The sequence below is a fragment of the Nelumbo lutea genome, chromosome 1 (genome assembly GCF_056320005.1).
Source record: "Nelumbo lutea isolate HS-2025 chromosome 1, American lotus-T2T, whole genome shotgun sequence".
NCBI lineage: Eukaryota > Viridiplantae > Streptophyta > Magnoliopsida > Proteales > Nelumbonaceae > Nelumbo > Nelumbo lutea.
The window spans coordinates 189,303,707-189,331,394 of record NC_142684.1 but is presented as its reverse complement, the minus strand read 5'-3'; the positions used below and the strand labels follow the sequence as shown (position 1 = coordinate 189,331,394).

At 39.2% G+C, this 27,688-nt stretch overlaps 2 protein-coding genes across 4 annotated transcripts; both read left to right on the top strand.

Annotated features, from left to right (window-relative positions):
• Window positions 1-2,700: 2,700 nt before the first annotated feature.
• Window positions 2,701-9,025, top strand: LOC148879959 (multiple C2 domain and transmembrane region protein 7-like). 2 transcript variants are annotated; one of them, XM_088961744.1, is made up of 2 exons: window positions 2,701-3,102; window positions 5,673-9,025. In XM_088961744.1, exon 2 carries the CDS (start codon window positions 5,783-5,785, stop codon window positions 8,801-8,803), a length of 3,021 nt encoding a protein of 1,006 aa, XP_088817870.1. In that variant the 5' UTR covers window positions 2,701-3,102; window positions 5,673-5,782; the 3' UTR covers window positions 8,804-9,025. The 2 variants fall into 2 exon arrangements, with proteins under 2 accessions (XP_088817870.1, XP_088817871.1); XM_088961745.1 differs by lacking the exon at window positions 2,701-3,102 and adding an exon at window positions 4,291-4,329.
• A 5,760-nt stretch (window positions 9,026-14,785) lies between these two features.
• LOC148879958 (putative phospholipid hydroperoxide glutathione peroxidase) lies at window positions 14,786-19,275 on the top strand. Of its 2 annotated transcripts, XM_088961748.1 has the most exons (7): window positions 14,786-15,000; window positions 15,121-15,182; window positions 15,923-15,999; window positions 16,190-16,251; window positions 16,416-16,534; window positions 18,694-18,861; window positions 19,015-19,275. In XM_088961748.1, exons 2-7 carry the CDS (start codon window positions 15,129-15,131, stop codon window positions 19,045-19,047), a joined length of 513 nt encoding a protein of 170 aa, XP_088817874.1. In that variant the 5' UTR covers window positions 14,786-15,000; window positions 15,121-15,128; the 3' UTR covers window positions 19,048-19,275. The 2 variants fall into 2 exon arrangements, with proteins under 2 accessions (XP_088817874.1, XP_088817873.1); XM_088961747.1 differs by having other exon boundaries at window positions 14,786-15,182.
• Window positions 19,276-27,688: the final 8,413 nt, after the last annotated feature.

Sequence of the window (27,688 nt, the reverse complement as noted above, 5' to 3'; positions counted from 1 at the left end):
CAGGGGCAGCAACTCGATTTGTAGAACCAGCATCTGACTCCCCCAGAAGACTATCTAAACTACCCAAGCTAGACATTTTATCAAAAAGAAGGTTGGGGACTCACCGGGGAAAAGCTACCGAACTACGAAAAATGACGCGAGTTGACAGCCTTGGATGCGAGCTCAAGGAACAAATGCTGAAGAATGGCGAAGGAAAGTGACCAGGGCCCCCCCACTATTTATAGCCAATGTACTCACGCATCAACGACCAAGATCAAAACCACAACAGCTCCCCGCAAAACTGGCTGTGTGCCCCCCGAGGAGAAGCCAGTTTAGCGTGCATTTTTGACGTTTGAAAGTTTAAAATCATTTGGCGTCCGCGCGTAAGCTGCACGCAACCCGGGATTGACCCCTGGTCGAATCAAGCTGACCCTGATCAGGCCAAAAAACACAAACAGGTCAAACTGGCGAAGCTCTAAACCAAGGCCAAAGCGTCGTCACAAGGCAAATCCACCCGTCATCCCATGAACTCCCCACGTCGGGTCAGGACCCCGGGCACAGGGAGTGGGGGGCAATTGATGGAGGGAGATTTGGCCCGACCCCTTGGCCATGCGACACATGGAAGCAACCGAGAGTGACCTGGCAGAAGCGCCAGCTCGGCACGGTAGTGGGCCCACAACCTGATCTCCAAGAAAAGGAGTCCCGAGCTCCCCCAAAAAAGGAACCCACAACCCGAGCTCCCCAAGGAAGAACCCGAGCTCTCCCTTAGAGGTCCTGAGCCTTACAAGGAGCGCAAAGGGCAAAAACCCGAGCTAACCCACCCCGGGGCAGTTCGGGCCACACTTCTATCCGAACTCAAGACTTCACCTCGCACACCACTTCGGCTCCAAGTTGCCTGACTAAACAGCCGTACTTGATGCCTAGGAAGCTCATACACGGAGGCGGTGCGCCTGACTGATTAGGGGTCTGACACATGACAGCCACCCTCCAACGGCCACCTGCCACCACCATCTCAGACGTGGCAAAGACGGCCCTAACAAGGAAGTCAATGGTGGTTATGACACCCGAACTGGCAACTGGCAGAGGTTATGACACCCGAACTGGCGTCTGGTAGAGATGATGACACCTGATCTGGCAGAGGTGATGATGCCCGATCTAGCAGAGATATGGGAGTGAGTGTACTAGGATGATTATAAAAGGCCCCCTTCCCCCAAAGAAGGAGGTATGTGATTCTTGTGCTTTCTAGTCTTGAAGTCCCTCATTCCCCTTGCCTTCTCAAGAGCACTAACTTGAGCTTCGAAGTGTTCCAACCGGGTTCCTCCCCAGAAGTCTCCAATTTATTCCTTGTTCCAGGCACCTCCAATTTCATCAAAAACGAGATAACTAGCAACTAGGACCGACTGAATTGCACATCATCAAAAAACCAACGGCCAGAACAATCATCACCGTACAAAAACCAACAACCGTCATTTTTTAAAGTTTAGACCTATTCAATGGACGTCAACAACACATAAAGGAAAAAAATAATGAAGTCAAGGGAAGGTTGAGAACCCAAAAAAGAAAGCAACATGAACAGGTGCATTCATCCATTTATTTTGTGATTGAAAATAAATTTTCATAGAAATTATTGGATTTTCTCAATTTTAATTTATTGAATGGTATACAAATAATTGTCATTTGTCAATGGTGGAATCCATGTCCATGTGATATCCATATCCATCCCCAATCAATCTCTTTGAACAGCACACTCTTTGTTCGCCTATAATCGATTCTATGAGAGAGAGAGAGCTCAGTTTCCTTCCATTAATTAATTTATTATATTTTATATGTAGAACAAATTTTGGAACCAGGAAATGTCGTGGTCATAAGAACTATAGAAGCCATCACTAAAACAAACCCAACATCCATATGAAACTTTAAATTGGTAAAGATAAGATTTCATTAAATCAAAAAAGAAAGTGAAGAAGAGTAATCGGGTTCGGGTTGAGGTGAGCCCGTACAGACCCGATCCCATTAATAAGGCATCTTCAAATCAATTGGATGTAGGTACCATGTTACATGAGACGGGGGTGGGGCCGATTCGGTAATCGGTACCCCTCTTCATTTAGGCAAACCCGCACCGAAGTCCGAACCCCACCCGTTGACATCTAAAGATGCATTTCAGAATTGAGAAACGTGGACGCATCACCTTACTCTTTGAAGAAATCTCCAACAGCCACGTGTGCCAGAAGAAGTTGAACCCACAATTGCTGTCGTAGCCCTGCGCTGAAACAATAAATCAGAGCCCTTGATATTTGAAGCTATTATTTTCGCTCCCAGTCCCACCAGTGGATGGAATATTCCAAAATCCAATTGTTCTTACCCATTCCTTAGCCATCCGTCCCGTACCGCAGCGAACAACGGGCGTCCTGTGCGGCGTTTCTGCTATTTCCATTCAAAAGAGATGACTGATGACATGAGCAGCAGCTACCCAAAAAGAATAGACACACGGTTTCTTTCGTTGAGACTCTTCAGACTTGAGAACGAGCCGTTGGTGGCGACTGGCGTGACTGCTAAGTAATCTGTTACCCACTCAGAATATCATTTCACTACGCTACTTCAATATGAAATTAAAAACACATTTACAGTTTACGGTTATAGAAAGAAAATGGAAGAGTCGAAAAACTGGAATGGAAATATATAAATTGCAATTACTCATTACGCAAATTAGTGATTACTTACCAGAAATATACCCTTCAATTTAAAACAAAATAAAAAGGAGGGAGGGAGGTCCATGACTGGACTAGGAAGGACAACCACGACCACCACGACCACTGCAATAGAAGACCTTGTTTGCACTGAAATTTGATCTTTCCCGTTTTTGACACGACTCTCTCTCTCTCTCTGCCAACCATCGCAGAAGCAGAACCATTTCCTAGGGTTTCATTTCTCTTTTCGCCTCTTCTCCGTATCTTCTTTCTCTTATGTGGCTCCGCACTTCTCCTTCTTTCTGTGACAGGTTCCTTCTTTTTGCTTAAACTACCAGAACAAAAAAATATATATATAAATCAATCTGTAGATGAACTTATTTCCGAGATTTATCTGAAGAAACGGGATGATATCCGAGCACTTTGGTGAATAAAGGTGACTCTTTTTTAAATTTCTTCATCCTTTCCGTTAATGTTTGACCAGTAAGCTCAAAGGCCTTGCTCTTTCTGAATCTTGTGTTTTTGTATGTTCGTTAACGTGGAGTCTTGAAAGCATGCTTCGTTGATCATTAGTTTTATGTTTATTGAATTTAAGATGGTTATAGAACGAAGCTTTCCATACCTTTAATCGGTTTAGTTTGACCTCTGAAACTTGAACAAGTCGATGTTCGATTAGTTCTTCTGTAAATAAGGATCTTTAAAATTAAAGAAACTATGAAACATTAGTTGAGAGAGATCATGTTATGTCAAAGCCAGTTCACTCCTCTGCAGTTTGGTTTCCTGTGTTTTGCTGAGAGCTCCACGAGAAATCGTTTTGTTTTCTGTTATGCATTTCTTTCTTCTTCTTTTTTTCCCCTTTTCTTCTTTCTTTTCTATTTTACTTTCAAAACACTGGAAACTCATATTTTCTTCGTTAACTAAATAATCCGGAAAAGACAAAGCCCTGTCATTCACTCGTTTTGATTTTCGATTATGATCTGCTAGACCTTAACAGAATTACTGAAAAGGTGAAAATTTTTCCCTTCTTTTGCTCTTAATGGCTTCAGGATGTGATCTTTGGAATTTCTGGTTTCTCTTTTGTATAGTTGGCCGAATTAACCTAATTAAGTTTATGCTCGTGGAATTTGCTTTAAGTGATTCATGTCAAAAGTATAGAATGTCTCTTTTATTTTTATTTTTTATTTTATTTTTATATTCTCTTCCTTTTTTATTTTATCTTTGTTTTTCCCTCTAGGTTGGAGCTCTGTCTGAGAGAGTTTAGATGATGGTTTGAAAAAGGATCATCCTTTTTTTTTCCTGGATTTGCAAGAAGCTTGCTTAGCGGGTTGAAGATGAAGATAATTTTTGTCATATACATGAATGAAAGTATACTTTAACTTCATGGAAAAAATTGACAGACAATATAGAAGTGAAAGAAATGGAGTGGGGACCTTGATTTTACTTTTGTTCATTTTATCTCTTTTTTGCTCATCTATACCCAAAACTGTTACTGGAAATGGATAAAATACGTTATGTCCAAGTTTGTGGTTGGTATTTGCCAATTAATTGCAGATTGGATTTTTGTTAGCATGCGCCTTTCTTAAGTTTCTTTTTTTTTTTTTTTTTTTGACAGAGAAAAGCCAAGTATCTCCTTTTAATCCATTTGTTCTAAATGTTCACCTAGGTATATTCTTTATCTTGATGGCCCATGTTTTTAGTGATTAACAACTTCCATTAATCACTGTATCTGCTGCATCTGAGTTTAGTGGGTGAGACGTGTAGGAGATAGACTCTGTTACTGTTCAACCATTTTTCAAATAATAGTGTAGGATCCAGTCTGTCATGATGCGTCTTTGATCTATTAATTATGAAAATAGCTTTTTTTTTTTTTTGCCCCTTAAATTTGCTAATTTAGTTTTCATCTCTTTTTATTCTTATTTGTAGCTTTTCTTCTATGTGGCGAGTCTTGCATTTCTTTTATATATCATTAGCAATAGTTTCGCTGAGGGTTTGGTATTGATTTGTATAGTTTGACTTATTTTTTAGGTAAGGTGTTTATTTGAAAAATATTAATAAAATACGAAGGGGTCATATTAGCAATTTAGTTTGGCTACTGGGGGCTGGATAAAAGACTTACACCATGTACAATTTACTTTGTCATATTGGTCATCTTAGCAATTTTATTTTGCATAATCATATACCTTTTCACCAGTTATTAATTCTTGAATTATGACCTATTTTATCTGGCACCTGAAACTGGTAATTTTCTTTTCAGTGTACAAGTTATTTTAGCTGGGGATAGTATCTATGATCTGTTTTCTGGACAACCATTGAGCAATAAAGCTTTTCTCTGATTCTCTAACGTACCAAATTAGAAATAGTTATAGGAAAGCATGCCATTGAGAATTGAATCATGGTGTTAACAGTCTCAATTGCAAAACTGAAATATGTGCTGCAAAATGCTGGAGAACCTTGAAGTTTCATGCATAATTCTCCCTCTCTGGGTAGTTTGGAGTACTTTCTTTTGTATACCATTTTGTCATAATAACTAATAACTAGTTAGTTCTCCCCCATGTCCATGAGGGCTCATCTGAGGTGATTCCCTTATGACTGAGGGGTTCTGAAAAACTTCTCAAAGGGCTCAAATTGAATGGCTTCAAGAAGAAATACCAGTGTCATGGTTTTGTATGCTACATTAGTAAAATGCCTTTGATTGCTAAAGCTGATAAAAAACAGCTCTCTACATGGTATTCACATCAGAATTGATAGTGTAGACTGCATTTTAATTTTCAATACTTTCTATGAAATACAATGTTTTGTCTGTGGTGTTTACCATGTAGACTGCACTTTCCATTTGCTCACATTTGAATTAATTAGTTGCTTTGTGTACTGTTCACGTTGTTTTTTATTTCAATGAAAAAAACCACCTTTATTACTTAACCAATTCCACAATTGTTTGCTTTCCGGTTCCAGTTACCTTGCATTTGACTGGTTAATATCACTAAATTTTTGTTTTCTCTGTTTCAGCTGCCAGCAGTCTCCAATTATATCTTTCTGAGCCAGTCAATAATCCCATCACTGGCCCTTCCGAGCAGCTGTAGATAGCATAAAAAGTTGAGACAAGAAACAAATCCACCATGAGCAACTTAAAACTAGGTGTGGAAGTGGTGAGTGCCCACAACCTGATACCCAAAGATGGGCAGGGCTCATCCAATGCCTTTGTTGAGCTCCATTTTGATGGCCAGAGGTTCCGTACCACCACCAAAGAAAAAGATCTTAATCCTGTTTGGAATGAAAGCTTTTATTTCAATATCTCTGACCCGAGCAACATCCAGGACCTTTCTCTGGATGCCTATGTTTATAACAACATAAAAGCCACCCACTCTAGATCCTTCCTTGGGAAGGTCCGTCTCACTGGGACATCATTTGTCCCCTACTCTGATGCTGTTGTCTTGCATTACCCTTTAGAAAAGCGTGGCATATTTTCTCGTGTGAAAGGAGAGCTTGGTCTGAAAGTGTACATCACTGATGATCCATCCATAAAATCATCAAACCCTCTTCCTGCAATGGAAGCCATCCCACTTTCTGAATCACGCCCAACACAAGCTCAATCAGTTGCAGATTCAATTCCAAATCCACTCTCCAATGACAAAGCCGAGTCAAGACGCACTTTCCATCACCTCCCTAATCAGAATCACCAACAGAAACAACATTCTACGGCACCAGTGACCGAACCAGTGAAATACACTGTTGATGAGATGAAAGCTGAACAACCACAACCAGTAAAAATTGTTAGGATGCATTCGGAAACAGCATCCCAACCTGTTGACTATGCACTTAAAGAGACCAGTCCATTCCTTGGAGGGGGACAGATTGTTGGTGGCCGTGTTATACGTGCAGATAAGCCTGCTAGCACTTATGACCTAGTGGAGCAGATGCAGTTCCTTTTTGTACGAGTTGTCAAGGCCCGGGAGCTTCCAACCATGGACATTACAGGAAGTCTTGACCCATATGTGGAAGTCAAGGTTGGAAACTATAAGGGAGTTACAAGGCACTTTGAGAAAAAGCAAAACCCCGAATGGAATGAGGTGTTTGCCTTTGCAAGGGACCGGATGCAATCATTTGTACTGGAAGTTGTGGTCAAGGACAAGGATCTTGTGAAAGATGATTTCGTTGGCATTGTCATGTTTGACCTCAATGAGGTACCTATTAGAGTTCCCCCAGATAGTCCATTGGCTCCAGAGTGGTACCGGCTTCAAGATAAGAAAGGGGAGAAGACAAAAGGCGAGTTGATGCTTGCTGTCTGGATTGGCACGCAAGCGGATGAAGCATTCCCTGATGCATGGCATTCTGACGCAGTGACCCCTGCCGATAGCTCTGCAGCTGCCTCCACATACATCCGCTCCAAGGTCTACCATGCACCAAGGTTATGGTATGTACGTGTTAATGTTATAGAGGCACAAGATGTCATTCCAACCGAGAAGAATCGTTTCCCTGAGGTTTATGTTAAGGTCCAGCTTGGCAACCAGGTGTTAAAAACAAAGACTGTTCAGGCCCGGACGATGAGCCCAATCTGGAATGAGGATATGCTACTTGTTGCTGCTGAACCCTTTGAAGATCATTTAGTTCTTTCAGTTGAAGATCGTGTTGGGCCAAACAAAAATGAGTTAGTTGGGAGGGTGATCATACCTCTGAACTCAATTGAAAAGCGTGCAGATGATCGGCTTATCCACACCCGTTGGTTCCACCTTGAAAAGCCAGCTGCTGCGGTTGATGTCGATCAGTTGAAGAACGATAAGTTCTCCAGCCGTCTCCACCTCCGTGTCTGTCTTGATGGCGGATACCACGTGCTTGATGAGTCGACACACTATAGTAGTGACCTTCGTCCCACAGCAAAGCAGCTATGGAAGCCATCAATTGGAGTACTGGAACTTGGGATCCTGAATGTAGACGGGCTTCACCCAATGAAGACAAGAGACGGAAAGGGTACATCAGACACATACTGTGTAGCAAAGTATGGCCATAAATGGGTGCGTACACGTACCATCAACAGCCTTTCCCCAAAATACAACGAGCAGTATACCTGGGAGGTGTATGATCCAGCCACAGTTCTTATTGTAGGTGTATTCGACAACAGCCAACTAGGGGAAAAGGGTACAGATGGTGGTGGTAACAAGGATAGCAAGATCGGGAAAGTAAGGATACGAATATCTACACTCGAGGCAGGTCGAGTGTATACACACTCTTACCCATTGCTAGTCCTGCACCCTTCAGGTGTTAAGAAAATGGGGGAGTTGCATCTGGCGATACGTTTTTCATGCACGTCGACGATGAACATGATGTTTATATACTCACGGCCATTGTTGCCGAAGATGCATTATATACGGCCATTAACAATAATGCAGCTTGACATGCTGCGTCAACAGGCTGTGAACATTGTGGCAGCACGTCTGAGCAGGGCAGAGCCCCCACTTCGGAAGGAGGTGGTGGAGTATATGTCTGATGTGGATTCCCATATGTGGAGCATGAGGCGCAGCAAGGCAAATTTCTTTCGAATAGTTGCAGTTTTCTCGGGTTTGCTTGCAGTTGGTAAATGGTTCGGAGATGTCTATATGTGGAAGAATCCAATCACCACTGTGCTTGTGCATGTGCTCTATGTGATGTTTGTCTGCTTCCCAGAACTGATACTTCCAACTGTATTCTTGTACATGTTTCTCATAGGCTTATGGAATTTCCGGTACCGGCCGCGTTATCCCCCACATATGAACACACGGATATCTTGTGCCGAGGGGTTGAATCCTGATGAGCTTGACGAGGAATTTGATACATTCCCAACATCTCGCAGTCAAGAGCTGGTGCGAATGAGGTATGACAGGCTGAGGAGTGTGGCAGGAAGGGTACAGACGGTTGTTGGGGACATAGCAACCCAGGGAGAGAGGGTTCAGGCATTGCTAAGCTGGAGGGATCCACGCGCCACGGCAATCTTCGTCCTGTTCTGTCTCATAGCAGCACTGGTGTTGTATGTGACACCTTTTCAGGTGGTGGCGGTTGTGATCGGAATATATTGGATGAGACACCCAAGGTTCCGCCATAAGTTGCCGTCGGTGACAATCAACTTCTTTCGGCGCCTGCCTGCAAGGACAGATAGTATGTTGTGAGAATGTAGATCAGATGCACATACACACTTGACACTTGGGTGTTCCGGTGAGCTTTCTATTATGGGTGTTGAGTGTCGTCGGTTGTGTATAGTTAGTTCTTTACGATCTCGTTTTGAGTGACTTTTAGATGTTGAGGAATTGGTGTAGTTTCCGATATGCTGTCGAGAATACCATTTGTTAGTGTATTCTATCAAAATTAGTTTCATTATCTCCTTCCTTCTAGCGATAGCTGCACATATCTTATCTTCTCTTCTTTCTTTATTGTATCCTCTTTAGCTCACCGACCTTGTCTCCCTATTCTATCCCTATTATAATTACCTCTACTATAAATAGAGTTGTAGCCTATTGAATAAATATATTAAAAAAGAAACTATTATCTTCTTCATCCATCCTTAGTTTGTATCATCCTCCTTGGTTCGTATCATGGTATCAGAGCCTGTGATACTTTATCGGATCCGTCCCTCCACTTGAGCTTCATCGGTGCCCTCTCATGAGTGCACACTGTCGTTGCACCGGTTATCGTAGCACCTCGGGTTGAAGGCTAGCTCCCTTGCATAACCGCTCGTCATGATCGTTGTCCTATACACGACTTCTGGTGCACGCAGAAAACTGAGATTCTTATTTGCTTCTTCTTCTTCAAGCCCGAAAGTAGAAGCAGGGTAATCTGGAGGTTGCCATCTGGTGCATGGAAGCTTGTCGATCCAACTTCGAGGATAATCACGAAGAGCGCCTAGTTGTTATTCTCATCCGTGTTTCGCAAGGGTCTTCCTGCTCTGCCGCCCAGTACAGAGGTAAACAGAGAACTCGACGGAACTAACGACTAAAGCTTGGATCCTCCGTCTTCCAAGTTTGCGACCAAAGCGACGGAACCGATGACTCCTCTGCTCCGGTTGGCTACGGAACAAGCTTGGATCCTCTGTCCTCTGTCTTCCAAGTCCGCGACCAGACCAACGATTCCTCTGCTTTGCACCGGTTGGCTGCAAACTTGGATCCTCTGCTACCAGACCAATGACCGACGAACGAGATCATCGGAAGTAGGGTCATCGAGGTAGATATCCCAGAGGGTGACCCAACCCGAATCAGGAGCTTCTTACTCTTGACGCCGATCAGCTTCTTCATCTGGTGGTTCTCCACGAAGGCAATAATGTGTTGCGTTCTTCCTCCTTAAGCCAGACGAACCCGACTTCCCTGTTGTAGCCCACCTCCTCCGTGTCGTTCAGCAGCAATAGACTCTAGGGCAGTAACAACCCCATGCTAGCTGCAACACAAGCCCGACCCGAACAAGAGGTCACTCATCGGTGGGTCTCGTAGTAAGCCACTGTTTCAGAAAACAGTCAGATCTGAACCAACCTAGGCATTAAGCGTAAGACCCCAGGCAGTAACATAAGCAAGAAAAGGAACACGGGTCTGAGCCTGAGCCTGAGCAAGAGCCCCAGGTCTGCCTTGTTTCTCTTCCCGTGATTTGCGTTGCTCCAGAGTTTTGTGTTTCTCCTCATGGATTCGTCTGAAGCTGCTCAACATATCTCTCATCCCATCACTATTACCTTCGATGGCTCAAATTATGATTTATGGTCCTAGGAGATGTGCAGTTTTCTCAATGGACGTCTTCTATGGCAATATGTGACAGGTGAGATTCTCAAACATACTAAAATTGCTGATGAAACAGGGGATAAATTTGTTGAACGAGTAGAAAAATGGGACGGGAAAAATCATCAAATATTGACCTGGTTTCGCAATACTTGTATTGCAAGCATCAAGTTGGAATTTCGCAGATATGACTCTCTTAAAGAGGTATGGGATTTCTTACAAGTTCGTTATTCTATTTCTGATGATGTGCATCAGTTTCAGCTCTATAGGCGTCTTCGCCGTATGAAGCAGCAACCTGAACAGACCATTCACAACTATGTCTCTGAATTACAAGTTCTTTGGGATCAGTTAGCACAGTGTGAACCTGAATGAGGTAGTACCTCTGTAGCTAATACTTATTCCAAGCTTTGCGATCGCCAACGTGTTTGGCATCTTCTGATGACTCTCAGGGATGAGTATGAACCTATCAGCGTAGCCCATTGCCTTCTCTTGAAGTTGTGATCAAAGATTTTCTCTTTGAAGAAACTCGCCTAAAAACACTCCGAGATGAGCGATCCTTATTATCTACTGATTCTGTTCTTGCTACTCCGGGTACGCCTGCTACTTCTTCAACTAAATCTTCTAAACGGGCTTTCTGCAATTACTACAAGAAGACTGGTCACACTATTTCTGAGTGTCGCCGCTTGCAAGCCAAAAATCCATCTGGACAGAAGTCCTCATCCATGGGTTATCAGGCTTCGAGTTCTACTACAGCTGTTGCCACAGAGAATTCTTCTGATAACACCTCTCTAAAATTTTCTCTTAGAGAACTCCAAGCTCTTCTTCACCAGATCCAACTTGATTCTGGTATGCCTTCTAATTCAGTCTTGTCTGTCACTCAAAGTACTACCTTATCATGGTATTTTGATTCTGTCTGTTTCAATCATATGACATCCAATTCATCACTGTTTACTTCCAAGTCACATCATTCTATTGCACCAATTGTTCATACTGTCGATAGTTCCACCTTAACTGTCAAAAGTGGAGGCACTGTTTTAACATCTCGTTTGTCATTTCCTAACACTTTTTTGGTACCTAAATTATCTCTAAATCTTATATATGTTGGACAATTATGTGAACTTGGTTTTGAACTACATTTCTCAAGTCGTGGTTGTACTGTGTAGGATCCACTGACAAGGAAGATCATTGGAACAGGCCGTAAGGTTGGGAGGCTGTTTGAGTTATCATCTCTTCAATTACCATCTCTTGCTGTTGTTGTTACCTCTAGTGTCTGACGTTCTCGTCTTGGTCATATTTCTACCTCTAAATTAGGATATTTAATTTCTAATGGATGTTTGGGTCCTGTTAAAACATCTGACTTTGATTGTGTTTCATGTCTTCTTTTAAAACATCATGCTTTGTCTTTTACTATAAGTGATTATGTTTCTTTTGCACCTTTTGATCTTATCTATTCTGATATTTTGGGCCCTTCGCCTCATAATACCATGGGTGGTTCGCGTTATTTTGTGATCTTCGTTGATGATTTCTCTCGATATACATAAATTTATCTCATGCGTAATAAATCTGAATTACTAACAATTTATATTCAATTTTCCACCATGATCAAAACTCAGTTTTCCTCTATCATCAAAATTTTTTGCATTGATAATGCCATGGAATATAGAGATTCTATCATCACCCAATTTCTTTCACAAAATGGAACTATCATTCATAGATCTTGTCCTGGTACCTCTCAGCAAAATGGGCGTGCAGAAAAAAAACATAGGCATATTCTTGATACTGTTCGAACTTTTTTAATCTCTTCCTCTTGTCTTGAACGTTTTTTGGGGGAAGCAACCCTCTGTTGTTTATACCATCAATCGCATTCCTTCTCCTATTATTGGTAACATTTCTCCTCATGAACAATTGTATGGCCATTGCCCTAATTATCAGTCTCTTCGTGTATTTGGTTGTGCTTGTTTTGTTCTATTACAACCTCATGAACATACCAAATTGGAACCAAAAGCACATTTATGTTGTTTTCTCGGGTATGATATTGAACATAAAGGATGTCGGTGTTGGGATCCTCTTTCCCAACGACTTTGCATATCTCGTCATGTTACATTTTGGGAACACAAAATATTTTCCAGTCTCTCCCCATTTCGAGTTACCACAACATCTTCACATTTCTTTACTGATCCTACTATCTCGTTTTTTTCCTGATGATTTACCTGTAGGTCCGACTACTTCATCTGATAGCTCTAACAATACTGTACAACCAGCAACCTCTCCTGATGCATCTACCTTGGCTATGGATCCTCCAGTTTTGCCTTCTTCTGAGCCCTTGATTCCTCCAGATGAATTCGACCCTACTCATTCTAATGCTTCACTCTGTCGCTCTGGTAAGGTCACTAAACCTTTCATTCTTCTTCGTGATTTTCATCGTTATTCTACAATTGTATCTTTATATGACCCTGTTCACTGATACTAAGACTGTTACCACTCCAATTGAGCCTAATGTCCATTTGGCAGTCACTGATGGTACTCCTCTTAGTGATTGCACCTTATATCGGCAACTAGTTGGTAGTCTTGTATACCTTACTGTTACTCATCCTGATATTGCGTATGCTGTCCATATTGTGAGTCAGTTCATGTCTGCCCCTCGCACTACTCATTATGCCGTTGTGCTTCAGATCATCCGTTATGTCAAGGGCACTTTGTTTCATGGACTTCACTATTCTAGTTCTTCGTCTCTTCATTTGATCGCATATTCTGATGCTGATTGGGCCGATGATCCTACTGATAAACGCTCCACTACTGGTTATTACTTCTTTCTTGGAAATTCTCTTATATCTTGGTGTAGTAAGAAGCAAACGGTTGTCTCTCGTTCCAGAATTGAAGCTGAATATCGAACTCTTGCTGACACTACCTCCGAGTTATTATGGTTATGATGGTTACTCCATGACATGGGAATTACTCATTCATCTGCAACCCCTCTTCACTGTGACAATCGTAGCGCCATACAGATTGCCCACAATGACGTATTTCATGAGTGCACTAAGCATATTGAGACTGATTGTCACTTTATTCGTCATCATATGCTCGATGATACTGTTCGTCTTATTCCTGTCCCTTCGCAAGATCAGTTTGCAGATATATTTACCAAAGCTCACTCTCCTCTTCGCTTTCGTGCTCTCGTTGACAAACTCCAGATGACTGATACATTACCATATTGAGTTTGAGGGGGAATGTTAGCGTATTCTATCAAAATTAGTTTCATTATTTCCTTGCTTCTAGGAGATAATTGTACATATCTTATCTTCTCTTCTTTCCTTATTGTATCCTCTTTAGATCACCGATCTTGTCTCCCTATTGTATCCCTATTATAATTAGCTCTATTTAGCCTATTGAATAAATATATTAAAAGAGAAACATTATCTTCTTCATGCATCCTTCTTGGTTCGTATCACCATTGCCATTGATTATTGTTTATACCCCTTCTCGTGAAGATTCAAAGTAAAACGTCACATGTGATTATTACCAAGGACATCAAATGGTGTTATGACACTTGTAAATTGGATCATGGTCCAGCCATAATTCTTTTTATATGTTTAAATTTTATGTTCAAACGGTTCCTTTGGGTTTACCTTTTGGGGGCAATCCAATTCCAACCCAGTGTAGTTAGATTCTTTCTAGATATCTAAATTTTTTGGTCAAATGCTTTGACCAGACCTTTTGGCCCATTTAACGCGTTACAAGATTTTCTGATAGTTTGGCAGACAAAAGACATTGAATTTTTGCATAGAGGTTTGAGCAGTTTGAAGTATATTTGGCAGATGAATATTTTTTATGCGTGAAAATAAAATGCGAAAGATATGAAAAATTTTATTTAGAACTTTTTTAAATCAGTCCAAAATAAACTTGTCGTGTGTTTTTAACATTCCATCTTTTAACGATATTCTGTATGCTAAATGTAAATAGACTGAAAATTAGTTTTCTTGATTTATAAATAATCAAAAACCTCACGGAAAAACACGTCAAACAAGCCCAAAATGAAAAATACCAAAAAAAGAAAATTAATAAAAACGAAAAGGCTTGGCCGACTGATAAGATCGGATCTGACAACCTTAATCTGACTCAGCATAATTGTCATTTTCTTTAATTTATTTTATTAATTTTTTAATATCCAATCACAATCCAAATTTAATTCAAATTTGAACATTAAAAAAAGAGTAGGTGAGTAGGCAAAGGCTAGTGTGAACGCAACAATTAACAGAGCAAGGTTAAGTAGAACAGACCGGTAGTGGACAGTCATGTTCTACGTAAACATATTTAACAGACACGTGTTTTTAGATTCTTTACAAAATAATCGAAATAAAGCCGAAATAAGAGATCAAATCAGATATTAAAAATGATGATGTCATCATTTAAAGATGTTGTCAATACACGGCGGGGAGATGTTCTGTGAGACGTTGTGGGGCACAGTCTTGTGGGGGTTTGATTTGAACTCCGGAAACATATCTTCACTTCCACTTGCTTGCGGACTTTTCTATGCTTTGTCATTTGTCTTCCTCAGCTCGCACTTTTAAGTTGCAGAAGTCGTGTAGTGTCTACCATCTCTGCTTCGTTCGGTATATTTAAGCAATTTTGTTTCGATTCTAAGCCACCCATTTTATCTGCTTCTGTTGTTCCGCAGTCTATCGTGTCAATCTTTTTGAGTTTTTTCTCCCCAAAACCCGTCCTTTTTTCAGCTTCTACGATGGCAAGCCAATCGAAGAAGGAGCAAGGATCTATTCACGACTTCACTGTCAAGGTTAGCCTTTTCGTTCGGTGCTGGTTCTTTGTTCAATTGAAAATTTTATGTGATGTTAGTAATTTTTTTTTTCTTTTTCTCTATTTGGTCTGTCTCTACTTCAGAATTTTGGGGTGGGCTGTTTAATTGCTAATTCCATTTTTCTCTTTTCTTCATTGTTAGCACGGATTTCTGGCTATTGATGTAGCCTGTTAGTCTGTGATAAATTTACTGCTGTTTTACTTACATGGTTTTTCTCTCTCTGCTTTTGAATTCTATGAGGATCTGTTGGGAAGCAGTAACAGGGGATGGGTTTGTTAATATTATAACTTCTGGATGAAGCTTGGGATTGATGAGTCCGATAGGAGTAACAACAGATTGTCTTACCTTCACATAACAAAGGGTTGTGCCTCACCCCATATTCCCCTTCAAGCCTGTTTTTTGTATTACTGGGTTGGTTATCTTTTGAATTTCCGAAACTGCTCTTTCATTTGATTCGTAAATATATTACGGTCATTACTGGGAATTTGGATTCAGTCTTCACAACTGAATTTGGATTCAGTTGGGTATTTGGTCTCACGGCTCCCTCGCCCCCCCTCCTCCTCTTAACACACACGGAGACAAAAAAAAATCCAGAAATCTGTTGTGATTAGTTTTGTTAATGATGTTGGTCTTTGGTATTTGTGCAGCTCTTCACGTTGTTTTATTTATTTTCTCTACTTATATTTCTCATTACATTTTGGATTTTCTTTTACTTGCAGGATGCTAGGGGAAATGATGTGGATCTTAGCATTTACAAGGGAAAGGTTCTCTTGGTTGTCAATGTTGCATCCCAGTGGTATATCTTAGTCTCTTGTTTGTTTCTTTAGTTATTATTTCAACACTTCTCTTTGGAGTTTGATCCAAATTAGACTTAGGATTTTAGAGAATGATATATATATATATATATATATATATATATATATATATATATACACAATTTCTCCCACATGTATTATTCATATAACTTTTCTTTAATTGTTCCTTAGTGGATTGACCAATTCGAACTACACGGAGCTGAGTACGATATATGAGAAGTACAAAGATCAAGGTCTGGCCTTTGACTTCTTATTTCATATGGTTTGCATACATAAACGCATACTCCTTTTTTCATGCATTGGTTGCTTTCTAGGATACTAATTTTGTACAGACAAAGGGATTTTATCTCATTTCTTTACTTTTGAAATGATCTTGCCTTGTCGGTTTCTTGTGCAGGTCTGGAAATATTGGCTTTCCCATGCAATCAGTTTGGTCATCAGGAGCCAGGGACTAATGAGCAGATACTAGAATTTGCCTGCACTCGATTCAAGGCTGAGTTTCCAATCTTTGATAAGGTGAGCTCAAAGATCTTTTAAGGTTTGTTTCGACAGACAAAGCTGCTGTGGTTTTCAGACTAGTGGCTACTACAAGCAAATAGCGGGTTTCTCTTTTTCCCTTGGTTTGAATTTATTTGTGATAGAGATTGTGTTGGATATCCAATTAGCTTACCCATGTCATCTTAATCAACTACTAAAGTTTCATTATTTTTTTGGGGAAACACCTTAGATAAAAATATTCTTGTGACTGCAAATATAGTGACAAATAGAATGTGAAGACCCCCACGCGGAGTCTAGGATCTCCATTAGATCACATTATGAGATTCTGCATTTTATCTGAAGTCCAAACTCACAAGAGTATTTCTGTCAGCACCATGAACTATGTTAGGAGTAAAAGCATTTGAATACAAGTATTGAAACAGTAGTCTTTATGTCCTTATTTATTTGTCTTCTTTCTTATATCATTCTGAAATCCAGGTCTACTTTGACCATAGTTGGGTTGTGGTAGGGTTGATTGAATTGGCTGAGTTTAGTTTTCAATTTAGTCTTTGGTAAGGTTATGGTTTGATTGTTCAACTGTTGGAAGTGATATCTGATAGAAAACAGCCCAAGTTGAATTCTAGCAGAGATTTACTGACATATTCATGAAACAAAAAAGTCTCATTAAAAAAAAAAAACACATTTTCTAGACTTTCCTTATCTTCACCATGCCCTATGTATGCATAAACTAAAAATCCCCTGCCTCTGGATCCAGAAAGAGATTCAAAAACTAATAGACAGTTAACTGTATTAAGTAAGAGTGGAAACCATTGGACATGAGATTTATGTATTCAACTTCCACTGAAAGAAGCAAAAGTGGTTTAGTTGATTTTTTTTCTTTTTTCCTTTTCCTTTTTTTTTTGATGGAAGTGGGGGTTACAGGTAGGGGAATGGAAAAGAGTGTACTAGTTAGGGCTTTTAGAAATTATCATAGGGGTGAAGAGGTAGGAAATTGGTGGCTAGACTGAGTAATCAAGAGAATAAGATCACTAGAATAGGACCACTAAGGGAATTTTGTGCCAGTAGAAAAACTAGCCTGATTGCAGGCATCAGACATCAACTGCCAGGCAATGAAAACATCTTACCTCCTACCATGTTATCTCTCCAAGAGCAATATTAAAATAACAGGGTTCTATCTTAAATCATAAAATACATTATCAAAAAAAATCATAAAATAACCTAGATGAGCAAATCTTATAATTTGAAGCACAAGTGACATGGTTTATTTATTTAATCTAAAGGTGATATTCTTAGTTGAGAGATCAATTTGTCATAATCCTTAAGGCTCAGCTTGTAGTGTGATCATTTGTACTGGTGTAAATGTATGGGAGTGCAAATACGTTGAGTGTTAGTTCTGGTTTGCTTTTGCTTCAGATTTGACTTTGCCTAATTTGTTTGCAAGAAGTAAAATAGAAAGTAAAATGATGTTGTCTCCACCTCATATGGAAGAAAATGAAATAGAAGGATTGTTTGATTGGGAGTCAGGTAGATGATGTGATAGAATTAAGGTACGAGAAAGGTGGTGCAAATGAGACAAAAAGTACAAATTTTGGATCAGTTAGGAGTGTAAACCATAGTTACAAACAAATGGATGCAAAACTGAACCGGGTGCACAATTTGCACAATCCAAACAAATGGAGCCTAAATAGACTGACTCCAAAGTACAAACAAATCATCTGTCAACCTGATCACATAAAACATAAATGTTTGTCAAGAATCGTGGTCAAATTCTCGTGCTAGCTTATTTTGCAATGCTTTGCTCTCTCCATCGCATTCCCTATGCTTAAAACTCTCCCTGTGATTGCCAATGCCAGTGAAACGTGTATGCTTAGTTGCTGTTTACCCTGCTGGAAAATGAGTCATCAAGAAAGACAATGAAAACTAACATTGTTGTGAAGTAAAAGACCATTGTGTTCTGTATTTAATTCCTTTTTTTCGCTGTATGTCTATGGTTTTTGTCCTTGTGAGCCTATGACAAATAAAGTTACTGGTATCAATCATCTAAAGGGTAAGTTGGATAAGACCACAAAATATAGCCGTCCCCAAAACCTCCAAAAGTTGGAAATGAGAGCAAAGACATTCTATATCCAGAAGGAACCACGGTACTATAACAATTTGGCTTTGTTTTCTTGGATTAGGTTGATGTGAATGGTCAAAATGCAGCCCCCATTTACAAGTTCTTAAAGTCAAGCAAAGGTGGGATTTTTGGAGACGGCATCAAGTGGAACTTCTCAAAGTTCCTGGTTGACAAAGAGGGGCATGTGATCGACCGATATGCTCCAACGACTTCTCCTCTTAGCATAGAGGTATATAATTAAGTATCCGTTTGTTAACTTGGATTTTGTTTGCAGATGTTGATATGGGTTGATACCGACTTTTCATTAATTTACCTGTTGACATTGTTATAATCTAATGGATGGTGTATTTCTTTTGTCCCTGCATCTCATCTTATTGTGCAGAAGGATATAAAGAAGCTATTGGGTATCTCTTGAAAGTGCTGTGCCCTGTGAATTGTGATGCAGAGGTTTTATTTCCTTCGCTAAATAAATAAGTTTCACAATGGCTATGCAGTTGTACTGTCTCAGATATAAGTTGTACCAGATTGTTTTCTATTTAAACAGACATTGAAGTTTCACACTGAAAAGTGCTGTGCCTGTGATGCAGAGGTCTTGTATATGTACACTTGCACAAGTTATTGTCAACAGTATTTCCTTCTGGTATATATGGTATCTATATCGCACTGAATCGCACTGAAAAGTTTTTTGTAGTACATAAATTTCTTGGCAACCATCCATGGTGATGGCGCATTATCCATCTACAACTCATCACTTTCGTCGAAGATTAGAGATGAAAGAATGAGGAAATATGAAATATACTTAAAACGATTGGGATCCTCCTCAGTCCTCACCAGGTGATGGCTATCGAGAAAGTCAGAATCTGCTTTTTTGGATTTATACAAACCATTCATTGTTACGAATGTGGGAATTAAAATTTTTTGGGTTGAACTGGGTTTCAGCCTAGGCCCTTGACGAACCTTAGGTTATGAAGTAAAAAAGCGAATTGGTTTTTACTCAAAAGTCGATATTTTGGCTCATATAAACCAATTTCAGGGTCCGTTTGGTTCGTAATTGGAATTAAAATCTTTTGGAATCAGAATTGGAATTAGAATGGTCTATTCTCATAGTTTGTTTGGTTCAGTCAGGAATGGGAATGTAAATTGAAATCAGCAGAAATGGGATTTTATTTCTAAGGGAAGAGAGGGAATGGCTATTCTCTCAAATGGGGGAATGCCATTCCATCAAGAATGGGAATGAGATCCTGATCCATCCAATCAAACAGTTGGAATTGGAATGGTGCATTCCTATTCCCATTCCAAACCCTTATTCCCTCAAATCAAACCAGACTTCACAGTTTTTTTAATTTTGAATTTAACTTGCAACACTAGAAGCTGTGCCCTCCTAAACGGGAACTTGGGGGCTTAGTGGAGTATAAGTCTTTAACTTGAATGGAAAAAATATAATGCAGCTCACCGTAGAATTATGAAATTACAGGCCCCTTAGTCTATTAGTAGCCCCCCTTCCCCCAATAAACGGCATCATGCCCATAAATTTGACATCAACCCACGGTCAGAATTCATCTCACCTGTATGATAAAGCTAAAAATTCTAAGATGGGCTGAACAGTCATTCTCCCTAAAAAGCCATTCATTCCCCCAATAAACGGCATCTTGCCGGTTGCCTCCAAAGTTGTTTGTTTTGTTACACGTGGCACCGGAGAAGAGAAGTGGAAAACATGGAAGAAAATGAGGCAGCCTAGAAAAAATGATTTTTTTAAGAGCCATTTGCATTTTGTGATGGCACACTTCACTTTATGCCCTTAGATTTTGATGGATTTGTGAATCGTTGGCTAGGGTCAGCATTAGCCATACGTGAGATTAATTGGATATTCTTCCTCCAGCAGAGCAGAGCATGACAACCTTGTTGACTACGAGGAAGAAACTTGCTTCTGAGTTCTGACTTGTGGAGTCCAGTGGGGAATTGTTGGTGTCAAGACTTGGAAAATTTCTCTAGATTTGAGTTGTATCCAATTGTCATATTTTCCCTCTTGAGAGTTGAGACAAGGAGGTTAATTTGAGGTTGTATTCAAGCTTCACTAGCTACAACAAATTTCAGACTACAGAAATATTTATTCTAAAGCTTAGCTTTGCAGCCTGAGATTGATTGATAGGGTCGATCATAGGTACAATTAATCTTTTTCACTGATGGGAATGAGAAGAAGCAATCTGTTATAAATTGAATGACCGGAAGGGTTGGTTGGGGTTGGGGCAGACAAAAAAAAAGATATCTTTAGATTTTTCTTCTTCAAACTGATTCAGGAGGGTCAGTTAAGGAGGCGTACGTCTAACTGACACAGTATAGTTGGGACTTGGGACTTGGGATAAAGCTTTAGACGACAACGATGTAGTACTTAATTAATCTAATTGGAGTAGTATGTAAATGTTGTGAGTCATATCACTTCAAATTATTCTGAACCATCAGACAAATTTAGGAGGACCTCTCCTACTCTCCTACTCTCAAACAAATCAGTTATGATGGTAGATGAGAAATACCATCGTCAATTAATGTTGTCATATCATATGAATCACTCACTATGTTATCATAACCCAATACATGATATAGATTGGCACTAGTCCATCTTTTGATTAATTATTATTTTGAGGCAAATGGAACAAGGTCGATCGGTTCCTTGTTGTTGTCTCTATTTGCATTCGATCGATCTGTAATTTTTCTTGCATTATGGCTAAGTTTAAGACCCAGCATCTTATATCTTTTATATATATATTGGGATGCTCTCTCCGTACAACAAGATGATTACTGTTATAATTAGTGATTATAATAATAACAGTAATTTAATAAATATATAATGTGATTATAATTAATATTTAATATTGTTAACAATTAGATATTTACTTTAAAATTATAAATACTGTTATTAAAAAAGCATTGTTATAAATTACTGATTATTACAGTAATTTAATAAATATATAGTTAGTGATTATAATTAATAGTTACTTGTATTATAAATATTGTTAATAAATAGATATTTACTTTAATTTTATTTCAAATTAAAATTATAAATATTGTTATTAATAAATACTGTTAACAAATTTAGTAATTATTGTTATATTAAAAATAATTAAAAACTTTATTAAAAGTATTGCTATTGACTATTTAATAAAATATTATAATTACTATTACTGATAAATACCGTTAATTTATTTTAATTTTGGTAACTACTAATTTAATGAATATTGTTAATAAATCCTATTCATAAATTTAATATTTACTTTTATATTAAAAATAACTAAATAATATTATTAAAACTATCATCAATGATTATTTAATTAAATGGTATAATTACTTACTATTATTGATAAATGTTGTTAATAACATTTTGACAACCGACGGTTCGACCATCTAGTTCGAACGGATGGCCCGTTTTGACAACAAAATTTATAAGAAAAAAATTACGGAACCATTCTTGCCACCGGTTTTCAGGGCAACGATTCGATCATCCAATTCGAACAGACGGTCCGTTCTGACAACAAAAATTATAAGCAAAAAATTGAGTTTGTGAGGTCTATAGTATCATGCGTGTTATGTCATTCGAGCGTGTGACTCATACAACCCAAAAATGAAACTGTTGTGGCCACTGGTTTTTGGGTCGACGGTTCGACTATTGGTTCGAATGGACAACCCGTTCTAACAACAAAAAATTATGAGCAAAAAATTACGGAACCATTTTGGCCGGTACCCAATTAAAATGAAACTAGTTGCTTGGACGAGTGGACGGTACCCAATTAAAAGAAAAATGGATGACCCGTTCTGACAAAAATAATTGCAGGAAAAAAATTGAGTGCCTGAAGTCCATTAAGCAATACCATACGTGTTATGTCATTCGAGCGTGTGACTCATACGACCTGAAGACGGAACCGTTCTGGCCACCGGTTTTTGAGTCGATGATTCGATTGTTTAGTTCAAACGGATGGCTTATTCTGACAACAAAAATTTAAAAAAAAAATGACCAAAAAACATTGAACGGGTCAACAGTTTGACCGCTTGGGTCAATGGGTTGTTGAATGATTTAATGATTTTTTGCTAGGGACCGAGATTAGGATAAAATAGAACCGGTTGCTTGGATGGTTCCCAATGAAAAAATTAAAAAAATGGCCAAAAAACGTTGAACGGGTCAATAGGTTGACGGTTCAACCGCTTGAGTTAATGGAACATTGACCAATTCAATAGTTTTTTGCCAAAGACCGGGTCAACGGATCAACGAGTCGATGGTTCCATTCCAGCCCTTGCGAAGCAGGGTCCCTCTGCTAGTATATCTATTAAAGGGAAAGGGGTGGTCTCCTCTTTCGCCAAATGGCAGTATCTCCCTTTAATATATATATATATATTAAGATTTTTCATTGAAAAATCTCAAATTACAAGAAACAAATATAACGAATGTTATATATCTTATTTGCCACTCGCTTTTCAGGTTGATGGTTTGATGGTTCAAACGTTCGATTTGAACAAACGGCCCCTTCTGACAACAAAAATTACAGGCAAAAAATTGAGTGTGTAAGGTTCATTAAGTAGTATCATACGTGTTATGTCATTCGAGTGTGTGACTCATACGATCCAAAAACGGAACCGTTCTAGCCACAGGTTTTTAGGTCGACGGTTTGACTGTCCTGTTTGAACGAACGACCCGTTCTAACAACAAAAAATAAATAAAAAATAAAAAAGGCTAAAAACCATTGAACATGTCAGCGACAATTCGACCATCCAATTTGAACGGACGGCCCGTTCAGACAACAATTATTACAAGAAAAAAATTATAGAATCGTTTCGGCCACCAGTTTTTGGGTCGACGGTTCGACCGTCCGATTCGAATGGACGGCCCGTTTTGACAACAAAAATTACAAGCAAAAAATTGAGTGTTTGAGGTCCATTAAGCAGTATCATATGTGTTGTGTCATTCGAGTGTGTGACTCATACGATCCAAAAATGGAACTGTTCAGGCCACTAGTTTTTGGGTTGAGGGTTCGATCGTCTGGTTCGAACGGATGGCCCGTTCTAACAACAAAAATAAAAAAATGGCCAAAAACCCTTGAATGGGTCAACAGGTCGATGGTTCGATCGCTCAGGTCAATGGGTCGTTGACTGATTCCATGGTTTTTATCCAGGGACCGGGATTGGGGTAAAATGGAACTGGTTGCCTAGACAGTTCCCAATTAAAAAAAATTAAAAAACAGCAGTTCATATGTCTGGTTCGAACGGATGACCCATTCTGACAACAAAAATTACAGGCAAAAAATTGAGTGTGTGCTGTCCATTAAGCAGTATCATGCATGTTATGTCATTCAAGTGTGCGACTCATATGACTAGAAAATGAAACCGTTCTGGCCACCTGTTTTTGGATCAATGGTTCGAATGAACGGCCCGTTCTAGCAGCAAAAATTAAAAAATGGCCAAAAACCATTGAATAGGTTAATGGTTTGACCACTCGAGTCAATGGGCCGTTGACCAATTCAACGGCTTTTGGCCAATGACCGGGATTGGGGTAAAACGGAACCAGTTGCCTAGACGGTTCTTGGGTCAAAATGTTTGTCCATTTTTGGATTTTCATTATTCAAAGTTTTCTTCTACTGTGGGCTTTATTCGATCGTGTGCGATATCTTTCTTTTTTTTTCATTTTCTACTTTTTTTTTGTGTGTTTGGTTTTCTTCTTCAAGATCCTCTAAAACGGTCTAGGGTTTACCACCATTTTATTTCTTCCCTTTTGTTTTTTCTTTGAATTTTCTTGTGCAATGTTTTTTTTTCTTACAAGACGATCTGCTTTGTCTCTTTCTTTGGTTGCATGTATGTTTAGTTCCGTCTCAAAGCGGAACTTTGGATTCGATTTTCTGATTTTTTCCTTGGTTTTTCTAGTTTGATAGATTTACTACCAATTTTTTTTCTATGTTTAAGGTCACTTTGGATTTATCTTTCAAGGTTTTGGAATCCCTTGCAATGTCTACCATTCCCATGACTATGACTACAAAGTTATTTCGTTTAATTATTGGCATCTAGAAAAAAACGACTCAGAAACGGAACCATTATGGCCATCGGTTTCCAAGTCGACGGTTCGAGCGGATGGCCCGTTCTAACAACAAAAATTAAAAAATTAAAAATAATTAAAAATAAAAAATGGCAAAAAACTGTTGAACGGGTTGATGGGTCGACGATTCAATCGCTCGGGTCAATGAGCCATTGACTGATTCAACGATTTTTTGCTAAGGACTAGGTTTGGGGTAAAATGGAATTGGTTGCTTGGATGATTCCTAGGTCAAATGATCCTACCATCTAGGTCAACTAAGAGTTCTTGATGTGAAGCAAAGGACAGCTATGAAGTAGAACTCAGAACTATCATTGTATGATCGTATTCTTTTATATCATATGCTTTGCTGAATATTTAAAAAATGAGCACATGATGGTCTCTTTTAAGTCTTTATATAAGTTTCAAGACTTGAATACTTATAATTGCAAGTTTTTTATTAAGAAACCATTATCTTTTTTAATGTACCAAATAGCAATGTTACAATTCCATTCCACCCCCTGCGAAGAAGGGCCCCTCCACTAGTTCATAATTAAAGTGAGGGGGTATTTGGTAAAGTTGAAAGCATCTGCAGCCAAAACACCAAAAAGGATCTCTTACCAGATGGCTTGCTGGTAAATGTCTTGACTCTCGAACTATTGTAGCGTAGAGTTGTGGATAGGTCTTTGGTTGTGACTGCTTGCCTGATAAGTAGTTGAGGCTTAAATCAGGAATAGGGGTGGCCATGAGTCGAGCTCTTCACGAGCTACTCGAGTTCGACTCGTGAAAAGCTTGGCTTTGCTCGGTTTCAACCGAGCTTCGAGTCGAGCTCGAATAATATATATATTATTTACCAACAAGTATAGAAAATAATATATATATAATAAAAATATTATAATTCTTAATTTTTTAAATATGAAATAAAATATATTTTTTATATATAATTTTTTTATTTTTATAAAACATTTTTTCTCAAATCGAGCTCGAGCTTAACGATTTTTTACTCGAGTCGAGCTTGAGCTCAAGGTTCTAGCTAGAATTGAGCTTGAGCCCTACACTACCTTGGTGAGCCGAGCTCGAGCCTCATACTATTCGGCTTGGCTCGACTTGAATCTCCCCTGATCAAGAATGAAGCACAGGAGTGTATCGATACATATCGGCCTCTATCGGCCGATACGTATCATTTCGGGAGCTCCCCAATACGCCCCTACAGAGAGTGTGTCGAGGTTCTGATCGGTTCAGGGGTGGCCTTAAACCGGCCCCCTGAACTAGTTTTGAAAAAAATAAGAAAAAAAGTAAAAAAATATTATCGATATCACTTGGTGCGCCCCTACCAGTGTATCGGTTAAATCGATATTTAGAACCTTGATGGAGGGTGGATAAGTTGATGGGTTACGAAAAAGGACTTAAAAAAATACCATATTTGTGATTTAGCATTCAATTAATGGGTTTTATGGAAAAGAATGATTCTTGAGCGAATAATTTCCTAGGATAAAAATACCCTCATCACATTTGGGTAAATAAGTTTCTTGTTGGCATAGAAAATTGCTAATGTATGAGAATTAAGCATCATTCATTTTTCTTGTTGCCACAGTGAAGACCGGAGAATGATCATTAAAATTAAGCAGTAATTTTGCTTATTAACGCTCTATATGACTCCGGATCTCCTGCCCACAAAAATCCTGTTCATGCCTACTCACAATACACCATTCCCCATGAATTGGGAATATCTCCCCCTACATAATACTATGCAGAGGATGAGATGTTCTCCATGTATGATTGCAATAAACATAGGCAGGGTTCTCGTGGGCAGGAGATCCGGACTCCTCATACATCGCACGGATCCCTACTACTATAATAAACTTAACATTTCATATTTATATTAATTTATTATGTATATATAAGTTAAAAATAATTAATTTTTTGAAATATGAAGTTGGAGTAAGTTCAGATGGGATTTTGGGTTAAGTCGGATTAATTTTTTGAAATATGATCCGGGCTCCTCATAATTCTTTATTTAAAAAAATGAAATGAAATGAAGTCAGATTAAGTCCAATTGCAATCCGAGTCCGATAGGATTTTGGGTTCCCTTCTAGGTCGGATGGGATTTGGATTTTGCTAAATCCAATCCGTTTACTTTCCTGCTCAGAAGCCATACCCCTTTTTATTAAGTTCAGATGGGTTTGATTTTATCAGGTTAATCGGGAGCACTCACAGTCACAGCCCCATAAGCAATGCATAGATAGATGTGGATGATGGGTGAGGATGGGCACGTGGGTTCTGCTCAAGCCTGATTCTTCCCCGTCGTCCCACAAATACCTATCCTAAATAGTTGCCTAAGGCTATGTTTAGGGAAAGGACTTTTTCCTTGCCTAAGTGAGCCAAGGCTATATTTAGAAGAGTTATGCATGTTACCAATATGAACCGATCAGGTTTGGGCTTTGGTAGAGGATTGATTCAACTAAATCCGACTCAAAGAATGATCGGGTTTACCACTTTACCCGACCCGACCCACTAGACCAGACTACATAAATCAAAATTTGGAGTGTGAAAAGACATAACAGGGGATATACATTTAAATGCAAATGTCATTGATGAGATGACAATTTTAATCTGGAAAGTTGACCACCCATGGGCCATGGCCGTCTCACTACTTACCTTCAGCCTACCAGCTGCTATCCTCATATGTTCCTCACAAGTCACAATTCAAATGGTCACACTGCTTTTACCTTTAGCAATATTTACCTGGAAATAGTTTTGAATTTGACGGGTCAAACACATACCTCATACTCCTAGGGTTCATTGTTTCCTGCGGAGATGCTTAGTTCATGCTCTTCCTGTACTGTTGGAATTGGCACGGCACCATGCCCATTTAGATCCTCTTTGCTCTCTGTGCCCATGGTAGGGACTAAGGAGGATGTTCTGATGTTCACCAACCACTTATTCTTCACTTTCCTGCTACCACACCTGTTTGGCTGTTTCAGTTTGGTCTGCCTCTAGCCCTTCT

What these genes read in the sequence shown, in the direction of transcription:
- LOC148879958 (XM_088961748.1), top strand. Translation starts at nt 15,129, where the DNA reads ATGGCAAGCCAATCGAAGAAGGAGCAAGGATCTATTCACGACTTCACT. An exon ending in GTCAATGTTGCATCCCAGTG is followed by an intron (nt 16,000 to 16,189) that starts GTATATCTTAGT and finishes ATTGTTCCTTAG; the next exon opens with TGGATTGACCAATTCGAACT. An exon ending in TGAGAAGTACAAAGATCAAG is followed by an intron (nt 16,252 to 16,415) that starts GTCTGGCCTTTG and finishes TTTCTTGTGCAG; the next exon opens with GTCTGGAAATATTGGCTTTC.
- LOC148879959 (XM_088961744.1), top strand. Translation starts at nt 5,783, where the DNA reads ATGAGCAACTTAAAACTAGGTGTGGAAGTGGTGAGTGCCCACAACCTG.